We start from the raw sequence: 20,402 nt of genomic DNA, 5'->3' as shown, positions 1-20,402 counted from the left end.
GTGTAGGGGGCTATTCACTATGAGGTCACTGCTAGCCCTGGGGGGGTAGACGCTCAGAGAGAGAGATGGTGAACAGAGAGAGATGGAGGGAAGGAGGGAACTGAGAGAGGGAAGAAGGGAGGGGTGTTGTCTGTAGTGAAAGACGGTTCTCTCTCTCTCTCTCTCTCTTTCGCTCAGCTTTAGATGGCTCAGTCTATCTAGTCTGAGAGGCTTTCATGCTTCTCTCTCCAGCTGAACACACACACACACACACACACACACACACACACACACACACACACACACACACACACACACACACTGAGCCCTCTGTGTTTCTCTATGATGTGATTGACCACCAGATGATTAGTATGCAGTCGAAGAGAGAAGCTTAAAAACAGGGACACACAACACACACGTGTGCATGTGTAGTTGAACTGCTCTGTATCCACAGCGCTGGTTTCCTCATCCACAACGGCTGGGTCCGGAACGCTGACTGTTGGAATTCTGTGGGAATACCGGAATGCTCTTGAAGAGCTGTAATCCCAAGGTTCTTTAAGGCAGTGGAAACGTGTGTGTGTGTGTGTGTGTGTGTGTGTGTGTGTGTGTGTGTGTGTGTGTGTGTGTGTGGAAACACAGAGTCAGCTAAAAGAACAGCAGTAGAACAGCTGTTGAGCATTACAGAGGAGACATGACTACAGCTATATGCCCGTGTGCATGATGGGAAAGACAGACTGGTCCTGAGGGGGGCACAATCTGCACATGTTAGTGTTTTCCCAAGCACTGAACACCTGATTCCACCAATCAACTCATCAATAAACCTTTGATTAGTGGAATCATACGTGTAGTGATATGGCAAAAACAATAATATACCTTTTGGATCCCCAGGACTAGTATCAAGAAACACTGGTCAAAAGGCATTAGGCAGAGACAGAACCACAGTGATCCCTCCCTCTACATACCTCTATGACTGGCATTAGGCAGAGCCATAACCACAGTGATCCCTCCCTCTACATACCTCTATGACTCTGGCATTAGGCAGAGCCATTACCACAGTGATCCCTCCCTCTACTTACCTCTATGACTCTGGCATTAGGCAGAGCCATTACCACAGTGATCCCTCCCTCTACATACCTCTATGACTCTGGCATTAGGCAGAGCCATTACCACAGTGATCCCTCCCTCTACATACCTCTATGACTCTGGCATTAGGCAGAGCCAGAACCACAGTGATCCCTCCCTCTACATACCTCTATGACTCTGGCATTAGGCAGAGACAGAACCACAGTGATCCCTCCCTCTACATACATCTATGACTCTGGCATTAGGCAGAGACAGAACCACAGTGATCCCTCCCTCTACATACCTCTATGACTCTGGCATTAGGCAGAGACAGAACCACAGTGATCCCTCCCTCTACATACCTCTATGACTCTGGCATTAGGCAGAGCCATTACCACAGTGATCCCTCCCTCTACATACCTCTATGACTCTGGCATTAGGCAGAGCCAGAACCACAGTGATCCCTCCCTCTACATACCTCTATGACTCTGGCATTAGGCAGAGCCATTACCACAGTGATCCCTCCCTCTACATACCTCTATGACTCTGGCATTAGGCAGAGCCAGAACCACAGTGTTCCCTCCCTCTACATACCTCTATGACTGGCATTAGGCAGAGACAGAGAGAGACACAGAGACACAGAGACAGAACCACAGTGATCCCTCCCTCTACATACCTCTATGACTGGCATTAGGCAGAGCCAGAACCACAGTGTTCCCTCCCTCTACATACCTCTATGACTGGCATTAGGCAGAGACAGAGAGAGACACAGAGACAGAACCACAGTGATCCCTCCCTCTACATACCTCTATGACTGGCATTAGGCAGAGACAGAGAGAGACACAGAGACACAGAGACACAGAGACAGAACCACAGTGATCCCTCCCTCTACATACCTCTATGACTGGCATTAGGCAGAGACAGAACCACAGGGATCCCTCCCTCTACATACCTCTATGACTCTGGCATTAGGCAGAGACAGAACCACAGTGATCCCTCCCTCTACTTACCTCTATGACTCTGGTATTAGGCAGAGACAGAACCACAGTGATCCCTCCCTCTACATACCTCTATGACTGGCATTAGGCAGAGACAGAACCACAGTGATCCTTCCCTCTACATACCTCTATGACTGGCATTAGGCAGAGACACAGAGACACAGAGACAGAACCACAGTGATCCCTCCCTCTACATACCTCTATGACTGGCATTAGGCAGAGACACAGAGACACAGAGACAGAACCACAGTGAGGTGGTGCCACGGTTTAACTTGGGAATCCACTGTCATTAGAGAGATAGTAGGTTGTCTGTCCTGACCTCTCTCTGTACAACAGGGTTAGATCAGTGGAGTAGATCTGATCTATCCTGTCGTGGCGCGCGCACACACACACACACGCACACGCACACGCACACACACACACACACTCTGCCAGGCGGAAAGAAGATCTGTGTTCTTTGGTGTCTATCTCTCCCCTCCCCCATCGTACCTCGCCTCCTTTAAACCACTAATTGATATATACCACACACACACACACACACACACACACACACACACACACACACACACACACACACACACACACACACACACACACACACACACACACACACACACACACACACACAGAGAGAGAGAGAGAGAGCAGTAGCTAATTGATCTCTGTGTAATCCTCTCAGTGGGTTTGGATGACAGTTTTAAATCCAGTTAGACAGTATCAGACATCACAGCTGATACTGAGCAGTGTTTCTGTTTCTGGTCCTGACGAGGTAAACAAAATGTCGGTGGAGGTTCTCTTCTGCCATCCAGGAAATGTGGAGGAGGAGGAGAAGTTCAGATGAAGTGTCCAAAAGAGGAAGTCACAGGCCGTCTTTCCAGTTCCTCTGGAAAGCGGATGCATCCGGTTGTCACCGAAACCCGCAGAGGGTGCCCAGATACCATACACCAAGACCTTAAAACTGGTCCCAGATCTGTGCTACCGTGAGGTGATGCACTTACCTATGTCACACCCTCTCTCTCTCTCTCTCTCTCTCTGTCTCTCTGTCTCTCTGTCTGTCTCTCTCTTTCTCTCTCTCTCTCTCTCTCTCTCTCTCTCTCTCTCTCTTTCTCTCTCTCTCTCTCTCCCTCTCTGTCTGTCTCTGTGTCTCTCTCTCTCTCTTTCTATCTCTCTGTAAGAAAATAGTAAGGGTTTCCCATATTCCAATAGAAATACATTTTATAGAATATAAACACACCTAGGCTCAGTCCCAAATCCCCTTCTCTCTCCCACTGTCACCCCTACCAGCACCCCCTCCAATAGCCACTCTCTACACACCTAGGCTCAGTCCCAAATCCCCTTCTCTCTCTCACTTTCACCCCTACCAGCCCCCCTCCAATAGCCACTCTCTACACACCCAGGCTCAGTCCCAAATCCCCTTCTCTCTCCCACTGTCACCCCTACCAGCCCCCCCCTCCAATAGTCACTCTCTCAAACCTAGGCTCAGTCCCAAATCCCCTTCTCTCTCCCTTCACTCTACCCTCACTCACCCGAAAGGATACTATTAATATGTCGAATCAATGCATGTTGTGATTCTGTATGTGTCACGTCCTGGCCAGTATAAGGGTTAATTGTCATTTTAGTTTGGTCAGGACGTGGCAGAGGGTATTTGTTTTATGTGGTTCAGGGTGGTGTGTTAGTTAGGAGGGCGTTTGATTTATTATTTCCGGGTTTTGAGTTATGGTCTATGTTGATGTATTTCTATGTGTAGTCTGGTTGATCTGTTTCTATGTTGAGTTAATTGGGGTGGACTTCCAATTGAAGGCAGCTGTGTGGTGTTGCCTTTGATTGGAAGTCCTATATTAGTTGGGTGTGTTTGTCTGTGTATTTGTGGGAGATTGTTTAGTGTGTGTAAACCTAACAGGACTGTCAGTGTATCGTGTGTTCGTTTTTGTTATTTTGTATGTTCGTTTTGGAATTTATTCAAAGTTCAAAATGAACCATCTCAACTCTGCTGCATATTGGTCCTCATTTTCCGATGATGATTTCGCCATATCGTCCTCCGACGAAGAAATCCCTGACAGAATCTCCCACCAAACCAGGACCAAGCAGCAGAGGAAGGAGCAGAGGAATTTTGATTTGGACAAACGGGAGAGATAGACTTGGGATCAGGTTATGGCCGGAGAAGGCCCATGGAGTAAGGCTGGTATGGACCGGGAACGTTTCCGAGGGACACGACTGGCGTATAAGCACGAGAGGCACCCCCAATATTTTTTTTGGGGGGGGCACACGGGTAGTTTGGCTAGGCCTAGGAAGAGCCGGAAGCCAGCTACCCGTGGTTATATGGAGGAGCGTATGAGGTGGAGAGCGCCATGTTTCGCTGAGGAGCGCACTATCTCACCCATACGCACGCACAGTCCGGTGCGCGTTATTCCAGCCCCTCGCAGGTGCCATGCTAGAGCGGGCATCCAGCCTGGTAGGAGGATGCCTGCGCAGCGCATCTGGTCGCCGGTACTCCTCCGAGGACCAGGCTACCCAACTCCCGCTCTATGCACGGCTACCATCAGGCCTCTGCACAGCCCAGTCCGCCCTGTACAAGCACCCCGCTCGTACAGGGCTACTAGTTCCATCCAGCCAGGACGGGTTGTGCAGGAGGTAAGAATAAGACCGCCTGTGCGCCTCCATAGCCCCATGTTTCCAGCTCCTGTCTCTCGTGCGGACCCGGAAGTACGTCAGCCCAGTCCGACTCGTCCTGTTCCCGCTCCCCGCACTAGCCTGGAGGTGCGTGTTCCCAGTCTGGTACGCCCAGTACCAGCACCACGCACAAGGCATCTAGTGCGTAAACCCAGCCTCGCCAGTCTAAAGTCGCCAGAGCTGCCCGCCAGTCAACAGTCACCAGAGCTGCCCGCCAGTCAACAGTCGCCAGAGCTGCCCGCCAGTCAAGAGTCGCCAGAACTGCCCGTCAGTCAAGAGTCGCCAGAACTGCCCGTCAGTCAAGAGTCGCCAGAACTGCCCGTCAGTCAAGAGTCGCCAGAACTGCCCGTCAGTCAAGAGTCGCCAGAACCGCCCGTCAGTCAAGAGTCGCCAGAACCGCCCGTCAGTCAAGAGTCGCCAGAGCCACCCACTAGTCAGGAGCTGCCAGAGTGGCCAGACTGCCCGGAGCTGCCAGAGTGGCCAGACTGCCCGGAGCTGCCAGAGTGGCCAGACTGCCCGGAGCTGCCAGAGTGGCCAGACTGCCCGGAGCTGCCAGAGTGGCCAGACTGCCCGGAGCTGCCAGACTGCCCGGAGCTGCCAGAGTGGCCAGACTGCCCCGAGCTGCCAGAGTGGCCAGACTGCCCCGAGCTGCCAGAGTGGCCAGACTGCCCCGAGCTGCCAGAGTGGCCAGACTGCCCCGAGCTGCCAGAGTGGCCAGACTGCCCCGAGCTGCCCCGAGCTGCCAGACTGCCCCGAGCTGCCAGACTGCCCCGAGCTGCCAGACTGCCCGAGCTGCCAGACTGCCCCGAGCTGCCAGAGCGGCCAGACTGCCCCGAGCTGCCAGACTGCCCCGACTGCCCCCCGGCGATGCCAGAGTCCCGACTGCCCCCCGGCGATGCCAGAGTGGCCCGACTGCCTGGAACGGCCAGAACCGGAGCCACCTCCAGATATAGGTGGGTTGGGGAGGGGGGGTGTAGCACAGTGCCGTCGTTGACGGCAGCCACCCTCCCTTCCCTCCCTTTAGAAGGGGGGGATTTTTGTTTTGTTGTTGTTTGGGGTTGTTTTTTTTAAGGTGCTTCCGGGGTTAGCACCTTTAGGGGGGGTACTGTCACGTCCTGGCCAGTATAAGGGTTAATTGTCATTTTAGTTTGGTCAGGACGTGGCAGAGGGTATTTGTTTTATGTGGTTCAGGGTGGTGTGTTAGTTAGGAGGGCGTTTGATTTATTATTTCCGGGTTTTGAGTTATGGTCTATGTTGATGTATTTCTATGTGTAGTCTGGTTGATCTGTTTCTATGTTGAGTTAATTGGGGTGGACTTCCAATTGAAGACAGCTGTGTGGTGTTGCCTTTGATTGGAAGTCCTATATTAGTTGGGTGTCTGTGTATTTGTGGGAGATTGTTTAGCGTGTGTAAACCTAACAGAACTGTCAGTGTATCGTGCGTTCGTTTTTGTTATTTTGTATGTTCGTTTTGGAATTTATTCAAAGTTCAAAATGAACCATCTCAACTCTGCTGCATATTGGTCCTCATTTTCCGATGATGATTTCGCCATATCGTCCTCCGACGAAGAAATCCCTGACAGTATGCAAGCATGACTCTCTAAGTCACTTTGGATAAAATTGTCTGCTTGTATTGCTGAGAATATATATATATATATTTCATTTTTCTTAATCCATTTTAGAATACGGCTGTAACGTAACAAAATGTGGAAAAAGTCAAGGGGTCTGAATACTTTCCAAAGGCGCTGTATATTATTATATTATGCTGGGGTTTGGAATTGAACCCTGTATTGACCTAACAGGATGGAATGGACACGATACACTGCTACAGTGTAGCCAGGGGAAAGGGACCTGGGCTGTGGTTTGGAATCAATCCTTGTGGTCCATTTAACAATAATAAGTACATTTCTCTTCTCTTCTGGCGCACTCTGGTGTCATATCAGTGACTGTCTGTTCTGTAGGGTAGTACTGTCTCCTCTGTTCCCATGGTAGTATTTATTAAAAGTCGACTTTGGGCAAAAAAATTAGGGCTTTAAACTGTATAACTGATCAATGCACCATCATACCAGGTCATGTAATGCTTTACAAACACAAGATAGACGGATGAAGAAGATATTTGGCTACTAAAGTGCTGTTTCTTACCGTTTTCTACAGCTTCAGACCAAAATGAGATCCTGTGAAATGGCGTCAACACATACTGGAGGAGCTGCTGGTTAGCTACAGTAGCTAGCCTAGCTAACAAACTAGCCATGTCTGTCGCGGCGCTCATGGAGGAGTTACTGGTTAGTTACAGTGGTTAGCCTAGCTTTCAAACTAGCTATGTCTGTTGTGGCGCTCATGGAGGAGCTACTGGTTAGCTACAGTAGCTAGCCTAGCTAACAAACTAGCTATGTCTGTCGTGGCGCTCATGGAGGAGCTACTGGTTAGCTACAGTAGCTAGCCTAGCTAACAAACTAGCTATGTCTGTCGCAACGCTCATGGAGGAGGTACTGGTTAGCTACAGTGGTTAGCTACAGTGGCTAGCTTAGCTAACAAACTAGCCATGAATGTCGCAACGCTCATGGAGGAGCTACTGGCTAGTTACAGTGGCTAGTTATGACCAGAATGACACATTGATGAAGCACCGAAGGCACACCCTATTTCTGTTTGAAAAGTGAGGAAGAGGCGGAGTTGGATCGGTTTTTTTACGTGCCCAAAGTCAACATTTTATTTATTGACCCTTATTTGACCAGGTAAGTTGACTGAGAATACATTTTCATTTACAGCAACCACCCGGGGAAGAGGAGAGAGAATGAGCCAATTGGAAGTTGGGGATGATGAGGTGGCCATGATGGTATGAGGGCCAGACACCATTTAGCCAGGACCCTACTCTTCGGATAAGTACCATGGGAGAGTCTCTGGTTCTATCTCTCTCCATCTACTGGATATCATTGAACTAGGCTCTGGGCACAATCACGATGGAAGTAGAGAATCGTCTTGTTTCGCATTCCATAAGGATGCTTTCTGTTGAGGTAACATTCAAAGAGCAGAAGTGTCCCATTTCTATACGTTTTGTTGAGATGGTGACACTGTTTAGTTGGATATGTCGTTATGTCCAGGGAAGCCCTATGGCCTGGTGTAGTGACCTACTGGGGTCATTGTAGCTACGCTAGTGACTAGCTGTACACAGTGTAAAGCAGGGGTATTCAAATCTTACCCTTGGCGGTCCGAAGTACTGCTGGTTTTCTATTCTACCTGATAATCCCAAAGCTCAGCCACCTGGGGCTGTTTTGTGAAGATGGTATCTCTTCACCCGTAGCACAATTCCTTTGGAACTTGTTTTAGATTGTACCAGCAGCGGCAGAATTCCTGTCCACTATTCCGGAACCTACAGACATTGTCCCGGCAAGTTCTGGAGCAGAATGCTTTTCCATGTGTATCCTGGAGGAAGGGAAACTTTCTTCAAGCTTTCAGAGCAGAGATATCCAGCTGTGTGTTATATGATGTCACAGATAAAGACCATAAACCAAATATAATTTTATGTCAAATGCTTCGTCAACAACCTACTCACAGTTCAAATCTTTGGCAACCCCTCCCCTCTTTCTTTCTCTCTTTCCTTCCCTTTCATCTTCTACCAGACATGCATCATTCCCCCACCCCCTTCCTGCTCTTCCTCATCTGGTTCTCTCTTTCTCCCCTTTTTGAGTCAGACAAACACCTCTCTCTCTCTTTCTCGCTCTCTTTCTCTCTCTCATTCTGTCCCTCATTCTCTGTCTATCTCTCTCTCTGTCAGACATCAAATCAAAATCCAATAAAATTTTTTTAGAAAGCCCTTCTTACATCAGCTGATATCTCAAAGTGCTGTACAGAAACCCAGCCTAAAACCCCAAACAGCAAGCAATGCAGGTGTAGAAGCACGGTGGCTAGGAAAAACTCCCTAGAAAGGCCAGAACCAAGGAAGAAACCTAGAGAGGAACCAGGCTATGAGGGGTGGCCAGTCCTCTTCTGGCTGTGCCGGGTGGAGATTATAACAGAATATGGCCAAGATGTTCAAATGTTCATAGATAACCAGCAGGGTCAAATAATAATAATCACAGTGGTTGTCGAGGGTGCAACAGGTCAGCATCTCAGGAGTCAATGTCAGTTGGCTTTTCATAGCTGCTCATTCAGAGTATCTCTACCGCTCCTGCTGTTTCTAGAGAGTTGAAAACAGCAGGTCTGGGACAGGTAGCACATCCGATGAACAGGTCAGGGTTCCATAGCCACAGGCAGAACAGTTGAAACTGGAGCAGCAGCACGGCCAGGTGGACTGGGGACAAAAAGGAGTCATCAGGCCAGGTAGTCCTGAGGCATGGTCCTAGGGCTCAGGTCCTCCGAGAGAGAAAGAAAGAAAGAGAGAATTAGAGAGAGCATACTTAAACTCACACAGGACACAGGATAAGACAGGAGAAATACTCCGGGATATAACAGACTGACCCTAGCCCCCCGACACATAAACTACTGCAGCATAAACTACTGCAGCATAAATACTGGAGGCTGAGACAGGAGGGGTCGGGAGACACTTTGGCCCCGTCCGACGATACCCCCGGACAGGGCCAAACAGTCAGGATATAACCCCACCCACTTTGCCAAAGCACAGCCCCCACACCACTAGAGGGATAACTTCAACCACCAACTTACCATCCTGAGATAAGGCAGAGTATAGCCCACAAAGATCTCCGCCACGGCACAACCCAAGGGGGGCGCCAACCCAGACAGGAAGATCACGTCAGTGACTCAACCCACTCAAGTGACGCACCCCTCCTAGGGACGGCATGGAAGAGCACCAGTAAGCCAGTGACTCAGCCCCTGTAATAGGGTTAGAGGCAGAGAATCCCAGTGGAGAGAGGGGAACCGGCTAGGCAGAGACAGCAAGGGCGGTTCGTTGCTCCAGCCTTTCCGTTCACCTTCACACTCCTGGGCCAGGCTACACTCAATCATAGGACCTACTGAAGAGAAGAGTCTTCAATAAAGACTTAAAGTTTGAGACCGAGTCTGCACCTCTCACATGGGTAGGCAGACCATTCCATAAAAATGTAACTCTATAGGAGAAAGCCCTGCCTCCAGCTGTTTGCTTAGAAATTCTAGGGACAGTTAGGAGGCCTGTGTCTTGTGACCGTAGTGTACGTGTAGGTATGTACGGCAGGACCAAATCGGAAAGATAGGCAGGAGCAAGCCCATGTAATGCTTTGTAGGTTAGCAGTAAAACCTTGAAATCAGCCCTTGCCTTAACAGGAAGCCAGTGTAGGGAGGCTAGCACTGGAGTAATATGATCAAATCTTTTGGTTCTAGTCAAGATTCTAGCAGCCGTGTTTAGCACTGAAGTTTATTTAGTGCCTTATCCGGGTTGCCGGAAAGTAGAGCATTGCAGCAGTATAGTCTAGAAGTGTCAAAAGCATGGATGAATTTTTCTGCATAATTTTTGGACAGCAAGTTTCTGATTTTAGCAATGTTACGTAAATGCAAAAAAGCTGTCTTTGAAACAGTCTTGATATGTTTGTCAAAAGAGAGATCAGGGTCCAGAGTAACACCGAGGTCCTTCACAGTTTTATTTGGAACGACTGTACAACCATCAAGATTAATTGTCAGATTCAACAGAAGATCTCTTTGTTTCTTGGGACCTAGAACAAGCATCTCTGTTGACATCAAAGTGTTCAGAGTGTGTGTGATCTGTGTGTTGGATCTGACACACACTGCTCCCCGAACTTCTGCTCCCGTTACCCCAAAGCAGGAGTGAGTGTGTGTTGTTAGCTCCGGTACCGCTTGCCGTGCGGTAGCAGAGAGAACAGTCTATGACTCGGGTGGCTGGAGTTTTTGGCAATTTTTCAGAGGAAGGCCCCTAAAAATTGCCCCCCCTCACCTCTATTTTTACGATGCTGTGTATCAATGGCTAGGCTAACAGGTAGCCTACAGAATGTAGCCTATTCTTTCATAATAAAAGTCTGGTATGGTCATTAAAAAATAAAAAATAAAGATCAGGGGTAAAATATCCCTGGACTGTCCATATTTTACATGTTCAACTACATCAAGTCAATCAGTTATTTGTTCCAGAAGAGAGGGTTCGGAATGGCACCCACGCCGACACAGTAGGCCTATATGTGTGCGCAGATGGCAGCGGCCCTTACCGATACATCACCCCCGGCCATGATTAAACTACATTTTGACAGTTGATTCATAACCTTAGGTTCACTAGAAACCTTCAGATTTCCTCTTTTATATTCCTTTATATATATATATATATATATATATATATATATATATATATATATATATATATATATATATATATATATATATATATACAGTTGAAGTCGGAAGTTTACATACACCTTAGCCAAATACATTTAAACTCAGTTTTTCACAATCCCTGACATTTAATCCGAGTACAAATTCCCTGTCTTTGGTCAGTTAGGATCAACACTTTATTTTAAGATTGTGAAATGTCAGAATAATAGTTGAGAGGATGATTTAATTCAGCTTTTATTTCTTTCATCACATTCCCAGAGGGTCAGAAGTTTACATACCCTCAGTTAGTATTTGGTAGCATTGCCTTTAAATTGTTTAACTTGGGTCAAACGTTTCAGGTAGCCTGCCACAAGCTTCCCACAATAAGTTGGGTGAATTTTGGCCCATTCCTCCTGACAGAGCAGGTGTAACTGAGTCAGACTTGTAGGCCTCCTTGCTCACACACGCTTTTTCAGTGCTGCCCACAAATGTTCTATAGGATTGAGGTCAGGGCTTTGTGATGGCCACTACAATACCTTGACTTTGTTGTCCTTAAGCCATTTTGCCACAACTTTGGAAGTATGCTTGGGGTCATTGTCCATTTTTGAATTTTATTTATTTGTTTATTTATTTTTATTTCACCTTTATTTAACCAGGTAGTCTAGTTGAGAACAAGTTCTCATTTGCAGCTGCGACCTGGCCAAGATAAAGCGTAGCAATTCGACACATACAACAACACAGAGTTACACATGGAATAAACAAAACATACAGTCAATAATACAGTAGAACAAAAGAAAACAGAAAGTCTATATACAGTGAGTGGAAAGGAGGTAAGTTAAGGCAATAAATAGGCCATGGTGGCGAAGTAATTTCAATATAGCAATTAAACACTGGAATGGTAGATGTGCAGAAGATGAATGTGCAAGTAGAGATACTGGGGTGCAAAGGAGCAAGATAAATAAATAAATACAGTATGGGGATGAGGTAGGTAGATAGATGGGCTGTTTACAGATGGGCTATGTACAGGTGCAGTGATCTGTGAGCTGCTCTGACAGCTGGTGCTTAAAGCTAGTGAGAGAGATATGAGTCTCCAGCTTCAGCTTCATTTGGAAGACCCATTTGCGACCAAGCTTTAACTTCCTGACTGATGTCTTGAGATGTTGCTTCAATATATCAACATAATTTTCCTGCCTCATGATGCCATCATTTTGTGAAGTGCAGCAGTCCCTCCTGCAGCAAAGCACCACCACAACATGATGCTGCCAACCCGTGCCTCACGGTTGTGATGGTGTTCTTCGGCTTGCAAGCCTCCCCCTTTTTCCTCCAAACATAACAATGGTCATTATGGCCAAGCAGATCTATTTTGTTTCATCAGACCAGAGGACATTTCTCCAAAAAGTACGATCTTTGTCCCCATGTGCAGTTGCAAACCGTAGTCTGGCTTTTTTAATGGCGGTTTTGGAGCAGTGGCTTCTACCTTGATGAGCGGCCTTTCAGGTTATGTTGATATAGGACTCGTTTTACTGTGGATATAGATATTTTTGTACCTGTTTCCTCCAGCATCTTCACAAGGTACTTTGCTGCTGTTCTGGGATTGATTTGCACTTTTCGCACCAAAGTACGTTCATCTCTAGGAGACAGAACGCGTCTTCTTCCTGAGCGGCATGACGGCTACGTGGTCCCATGGTGTTTATACTTGCGTACTATTGTTTGTACAGATGAACGTGGTACCTTCAGGCGTTCGGAAATTGCTCCCAAGGATGAACCAGACTTGTGGAGGTCTACAATTTATTTTCTGAGGTCTTGGCTGATTTCTTTTGATTTTCCCATGATGTCAAGTAGAGAGGCACTGAGTTTGAAAGTAGGCCTTGAAATACATCCACAGGTACACCTCCAAATGACTCAAATGATGCCAACTAGCCTATCAGAAGCTTCTAAAGTCATGACATAATTTTCTGGAATTTTCCAAGCTGTTTAAAGGCACAGTCAACTTAGTGTATGTAAACTTCTGACCCACTGGAATTGTGATACAGTGAATTGTAAGTGAATTAATCCGTCTGTAAACAATTGTTGGAAAAATTATTTGTGTCATGCCAAAGTAGATGTCCTAACCGGCTTACCAAAACTATAGTTTGTTAACAAGAAATTTGTGGAGTGGATGTAAAACAAGTTTTAGTGACTCCAACCTAAGTGTATGTAAACCTCTGACTTCAACTGTATATATATATAGATATATATATATATATATATGTAGATGTAAAAAATCATGAGCTGTGTTTTTCTACCTCACTAGTCTGAATGTCATCTTTACATCTGATATTATATTATATTTTTATTTTATTTTTATTTCACCTTTATTTAACCAGATAGGCCAGTTGAGAACAAGTTCTCATTTACAACTGCAACCTGGCCAAGAAGAAGCAAAGCAGTGCGATATTATCAAACAACACAGAGTTACACATAAACAAACATACAGTCTATAACACAATAAAAAAATCTATGTACAGTGTGTGCAAATGTTGAAGAGTAGGGAGGTAGGCCATAGAGGCGAAATAATTACAATTTAGCATGAATAATAATACAATTTAGCAAGTAATAATATGGGGGTGAGGTAGTCGGGTGTGCCATTTACATATTGGCTGTGTACATGTACAGTGATCGGTAAGCTGCTCTGACAGCTGATGCTTGAAGTTAGAGAGGGAGATATAAGACTCCAGCTTCTGTGATTTTTGCAATTCGTTCCAGTCATTGGCAGCAGAGAACTGGAAGGAAAGGTGGCCAAAGGAAGTGTTGGCTTTGGGGATGACCAGTGAGATATACCTGCTGGAGCACGTGCTATGGGTGGGTGTTGCTATGGTGACCAGTGAGCAGAGATAAGGCGGGGCATTATATATGACCTGGATCCAGTGGGTTTGGCGACAAATATGTAGTGAGGGCCAGCCAACGAGAGCGTACAGGTCACAGTGGTGGGTAGTAAATGGGGCTTTAGTAACAAAACGGATGGCTCTGTGATAGACTACATCCAATTTGCTGAGTAGAGTGTTGTAGGCTATTTTGTCAATGACATCGCCGAAGTCAAGAATCGGTAGGATAGTCAGTTTTACGAGGGTATGTCTGGCAGCATGAGCATATGCTTTGTTGCGAAATAGGAAGCCGATTGATACTAGATTTAATTTTGGATTGAAGATGCTTAATGTGAGTCTGGAAGGAGAGTTTACAGTCTAACCAGACACCTAGGTATTTGTAGTTGTCCACATATTCTAAGTCAGAACCGTCCAGAGTAGTGATGCTAGTCGGGCGGCAGGGTGTGGGCAGCAATCGGTTGAAAAGCATGCACTTAGTTTTACTTGCATTTAAAAGCAGTTGGAGGCCTCGGAAGGAGTGTTGTATGGCATTGATGCTTGTTTGGAGGTTTTTTAGCACAGTGTCCAAAGAAGGGCCAGATGTATACAGAATGATGTTGTCTGCGTAAAGGTAGTTCAGAGAATCACCAGCAGCAAGAGCGACATCATTGATATATACAGAGAAAAGAGTCGGCCCGAGAATTGAACCCTGTGGCACCCCGATAGAGACTGCCAGAGGTCCGGACAACTGGCCCTCCGATTTGACACACGGAACTCTATCTGAGAAGTAGTTGGTGAACCAGGCGAGGCAGTCATTTGAGAAGCCAAGGCTATTGAGTCTGCTGTTAAGAGTGCGGTGATTGACAGGGTCAAAAGCCTTGGCCAGGTCGATGAAGACGGCTGCACAGTACTGTCAATTATCAATGATGGTTATGATATCTTTTAGGACCTTGAGCGTGGCTGAGGTGCACCCATGACCAGCTCGGAAACCAGATTGCATAGTGGAGAAGGTACGGTGGGATTCGAAATGGTCGGTGATCTGTTTGTTAACTTGACTTTCGAAGATTTTCGAAAGGCAGGGCAGGATGGATATAGGTCTATAACAGTTTGGGTCTAGAGTGTCTCCCCCTTTGAAGAAGGGGATGACCGCGCTAGCTTTCCAATCTTTGGGGATCTCAGACGATACGAAAGAGAGGTTGAACAGGCTAGTAGGGTTTGCAACAATTTCAGCGGATAATTTTAGAAAGAGAGGGTCCAGATTGTCTAGCCCGGCTGATTTGTAGGGATCCAGATTTTTTTTTAGCTCTGTCAGGACATCAGCTGTCTGGATTTGGGGGGGGGGGCTTGTTGGCCGGAGTAGGAGTAGCCAGGTGGAAAGCATGGCCAGCCGTAGAAAAATGCTCATTGAAATGATCAATTATCGTAGATTGTGTGGGATTAGTTTTGATAGTCTACGGTAGACTATAGTGTAGGTGGATTAGTTTTGATAGTCTACGGTAGACTATAGTGTAGGTGGATTAGTTTTGATAGTCTACGGTAGACTATAGTGTAGGTGGATTAGTTTTGATAGACTACGGTAGACTATAGTTTAGGTGGATTAGTTTTGATAGACTACGGTAGACTATAGTTTAGGTGGATTAGTTTTGATAGACTACGGTAGACTATAGTTTAGGTGGATTAGTTTTAGACTATAGTTTAGGTGGATTAGTTTTGATAGTCTACAGTAGACTATAGTTTAGGTGTATTTGTTTTAGACTATAGTTTAGGTGGATTAGTTTTAGACTATAGTTTAGGTGGATTAGTTTTGATAGTCTACAGTAGACTATAGTTTAGGTGTATTTGTTTTAGACTATAGTTTAGGTGGATTAGTTTTGATAGTCTACAGTAGACTATAGTTTAGGTGTATTTGTTTTAGACTATAGTTTAGGTGTATTTGTTTTAGACTATAGTTTAGGTGTATTTGTTTTAGACTATAGTTTAGGTGGATTAGTTTTGATAGACTACGGTAGACTATAGTTTAGGTGGATTAGTTTTGATAGACTACGGTAGACTATAGTTTAGGTGGATTAGTTTTGATAGACTATAGTAGACTATAGTTTAGGTGTATTTGTTTTAGACTATAGTGTAGGTGGATTAGTTTTGATAGACTACGGTAGACTATAGTTTAGGTGTATTTGTTTTAGACTATAGTTTAGGTGGATTCGTTTTGATAGTCTACAGTAGACTATAGTTTAGGTGTATTTGTTTTAGACTATTGTTTCGGTGGATTAGTTTTGATAGTCTACAGTAGACTACTGTACGGATACACTTGACACTTGTATGTCGTAGAGGAGACCAATATCTGTGTTGTTATTAAGCTATATAAAAGTGTGGTTGTTGATGCAGTAACAGTAACAGTAATTCATATTCTCTTTGGCTTCAGCCTTGGAACGAGGGCGAGAGGGAGGATGATTTTGGGCGAGAGGGAGGATGATTTTGGGCGAGAGGGAGGATGATTTTGGGCGAGAGGGAGGATGATTCTGGGCGAGAGGGAGGATGATTCTGGGCGAGAGGGAGGATGATTCTGGGCGAGAGGGAGGATGATTTTGATACCTGCCACTGGTCCTCATTGACTCGACTGCCCCTGCATGGAGAGAAGGAGAACTGCACGGTTTGTAGTGAACGTATCTAAATCACGAGGCTAATTTGAATATCCTGTTTCGCAGGAAAATGATCCGCGACAAAATGAAGATCTGACGTCTGTATGTATAATGTCCAGCTCTACACGAGATTCTCCTGTAGGAGTTAGTGATGGGGGGCGGGGGGGGTTCACTTGAGGCCGCTTTGTGTTCATTTACAATCAGCTTCCTCTTCTCTTCCTGTACCCTACAATGCTCATTGTGACATCATATCCTCTTTCCTCCCTTTCCTGCCTCTTGTGTTTCTGTCAAAATGGTCCACAGAAAAGGGAGCCAACCCGCTGGGCGCAGATGTCAGTTCAACGTCTAGTTTTGATGTACATTTGATTGAGTTGTCCACTAACGTGAATTCAATAGTATGTTTCAACCTGAAGTCAGTTGATTTAGGTTAAAAGGTGAGAGCGAAAAAAAGACAAACATTCCCCAGATTCGATTATGTTGATGACTTTCTGCTAATCCAATCAGTTTTCCACGTTAATTCAACGTCATCACAATTTAGATTTTTTTGTCGTTGTTGAAATGACGTAGAAGCAATGTAGATTCAACCAGTTTGTGTCCAGTTGGAAAGGCTTGTTTCTGTACAGGGCCAAAATCGGATTATTGACTTGTCATTTTAGGATCCAGGTGGTTGTGATGTCATATCCTGTCTGTCTCTCTCTCTCTCTCTCCCCAGTCGGTGCTGTTGCTAGGCGGAATAGCGTTGGTGTGTCTGGCTCTGGACCTCCTCTTCCTCCTCTTCTACTCTTTCTGGCTGTGCTGCCGACGCCGCAAGAACCATGACGACACACACTCTCACTCACACACACACCAGCCCCCCAACCCTGACTGCTGCTGTACCGCCTGGTGTGTCATCATTGCCACGCTCGTTTGCAGGTTAGTGGTAACACACACACACACGCAGGGCTACACGGATACACACACGGATGCGCACACACACACACACACACACACACACACACACACACACACACACACACACACACACACACACACACACACACACACACACACACACACACACACACACACACACACAGGGAGGAAGATTAGACACTGAGTGTACAGAACATTAAGAACACCTGGTCTTTCCATGACAGACTAACCAGGTGAATCCAGGTTGACCTCTGTGATGACATGATATAGTATATAAGGACATAGTTCTACCAGTCTGCTGTAGATCAGCTCTATGATGACATTATATTGTATCCTCTATAAGGACATAGTTCATCTCTATGATGACATTATATAGTATCCTCTATAAGGACATAGTTCTACCAGTCTGCTGTAGATCAGCTCTATGATGACATTATATTGTATCCTCTATAAGGACATAGTTCATCTCTATGATGACATTATATAGTATCCTCTATAAGGACATAGTTCTACCAGTCTGTTGTAGATCAGCTCTATGATGACATTATATAGTATCCTCTATAAGGACATAGTTCTACCAGTCTGTTGTAGATAGTTCATCTCTATGAGGGAGAAGATGATCCAACTATAATGGTTCCTCTCCTCTTCCTGGATTATTCACACATCTGATTGGTTGTTCTATTGCTGAAAGACTTCTGTTCTTAATTGGTTTCCCATTGTTGATGACGTCAGAAGCAAACCTTCGATTGGTTTCTGTATTTATTGTTGATGACTTAAGTCTCCAAAATGGTGTCCTATCCCCTATATAGTGCACTGCTTTTGACTGGAGTGAAGGCACTATATAGGGAATAGGGTGCCATTTGTGATGCAGCATTCGATTTGATCTCTTTCCTCTCAGGCTGTAGCTAATCCTTCAACGGCCTTGTGTGTGTGTGTGTGTGTGTGTGTGTGTGTGTGTGTGTGTGTGTGTGTGTGTGTGTGTGTGTGTGTGTGTGTGTGTGTGTGTGTGTGTGTGTGTGTGTGCGTGCGTGCGTGCGTGTGTGTAGCCTACTATACTGTAGATCAATTAACTAGCTCTGTTAGACTAACCATGAGAGAGAGAGAGAGAGAGAGAGAGCTGAATATGGTAGAAGAGGACTTCAGAGAAGACTGGTGAAGTCATATCTGTTAAAGAGTCTGTCTGTGTTCTCTCGCTCCCCCTCTCTCTATCTGTTCTCTCTCTGTGTGTGTGTGTGTGTGTCTCTCTCTTTGTCTGTGTGTGTGTCTGCTTCAAAGGCCTTCTTCATCTAAACTAAAAAGCGTAAATGTATTTTTGGGGCTAAATCTGTTGAAACCTTTAAAGGCCTTGGGGGACATAGCCTGTATATAACCTGTATATAACCTGTATATAGCCTGTATATAACCTGTATATAGCCTGTATATAACCTGTATATAGCCTGTATATAACCTGTATATAGCCTGTATATAACCTGTATATAGCCTGTATATAACCTGTATATAGCCTGTATATAACCTGTATATAGCCTGTATATAACCTGTATATAACCTGTATATAGCCTGTATATAACCTGTATACAGCCTGTATATAACCTGTATATAGCCTGTATTTAACCTGTATATAGCCTGTATATAGCCTGTATATAGCCTGTATATAACCTGTATATAGCCTGTATATAACCTGTATATAGCCTGTATATAACCTGTATATAGCCTGTATATAACCTGTATATAACCTGTATATAACCTGTATATAGCCTGTATATAACCTGTATATAGCCTGTATTTAACCTGTATATAGCCTGTATATAGCCTGTATATAACCTGTATATAACCTGTATATAGCCTGTATATAACCTGTATATAGCCTGTATATAACCTGTATATAGCCTGTATATAGCCTGTATATAGCCTGTATATAACCTGTATATAGCCTGTATATAACCTGTATATAACCTGTATATAGCCTGTATATAACCTGTATATAGCCTGTATATAACCTGTATATAGCCTGTATATAACCTGTATATAGCCTGTATATAACCTGTATATAGCCTGTATATAACCTGTATATAGCCTGTATATAACCTGTATATAGCCTGTATATAACCTGTATATAGCCTGTATATAGCCTGTATATAGCCTGTATATAACCTGTATATAGCCTGTATATAACCTGTATATAGCCTGTATATAGCCTGTATATAGCCTGTATATAGCCTGTATATAACCTGTATATAACCTGTATATAGCCTGTATATAACCTGTATATAACCTGTATATAACCTGTATATAGCCTGTATATAACCTGTATATAGCCTGTATATAGCCTGTATATAGCCTGTATATAACCTGTATATAGCCTTTATATAACCTTTATATAGCCTGTATATAGCCTGTATATAACCTGTATATAGCCTGTATATAACCTGTATATAACCTGTATATAACCTGTATATAGCCTGTATATAACCTGTATATAACCTGTATATAACCTGTATATAGCCTGTATATAACCTGTATATAGCCTGTATATAGCCTGTATATAGCCTGTATATAACCTGTATATAGCCTGTATATAGCCTGTATATAGCCTGTATATAACCTTTATATAGCCTGTATATAGCCTGTATATAACCTTTATATAACTTGTATATAACCTGTATATAGCATGTACTGTACTGCAGAAATAAGGAAAGAATATTACTAATACATGTCCATGGAAATGATCTGGAATTTGGGAGAACTGGGAGACCTGGAAGAACTGGGGGACCTGGGGGAACTGGGGGACTTGGGAGACCTGGGGGACGTGGGAGAACTGGGGGAACTGGGAGACCTGGAAGAACTGGGGGAACTGGGAGAACTGGGGGACCTGGGGGACGTGGGAGAACTGGGAGAACTGGGGGAACTGGGAGAACTGGGGGACCTGGGGGACCTGGGAGTACTGGGGGACCTGGGAGAACTGGGGAACTGGGAGATCTGGGAGAACTGGGGGAACTGGGAGAACTGGGGGACCTGGGGGACGTGGGAGAACTGGGGGAACTGGGAGAACTGGGGGAC

The 20,402-nt window shown here is 45.2% G+C and overlaps 1 protein-coding gene across 2 annotated transcripts in view; it reads left to right on the top strand.

Annotated features, from left to right (window-relative positions):
- LOC106594999 (protein tweety homolog 3) overlaps positions 1-20,402 on the top strand; it is a 65,322-nt gene that overhangs the window by 7,428 nt on the left and 37,492 nt on the right. For both annotated transcript variants that reach the window (XM_045710501.1, XM_045710500.1), the window contains exon 2: positions 17,146-17,345. In XM_045710501.1, the coding sequence (XP_045566457.1) occupies positions 17,146-17,345 (200 nt within the window). The remainder of the gene's footprint in view (positions 1-17,145; positions 17,346-20,402) is intronic.

The sequence above is a fragment of the Salmo salar genome, chromosome ssa02, assembly GCF_905237065.1.
Source record: "Salmo salar chromosome ssa02, Ssal_v3.1, whole genome shotgun sequence".
NCBI lineage: Eukaryota > Metazoa > Chordata > Actinopteri > Salmoniformes > Salmonidae > Salmo > Salmo salar.
The sequence above is the reverse complement of the archived record's forward strand: the minus strand, read 5'-3'. Positions and strand labels throughout refer to the sequence as shown.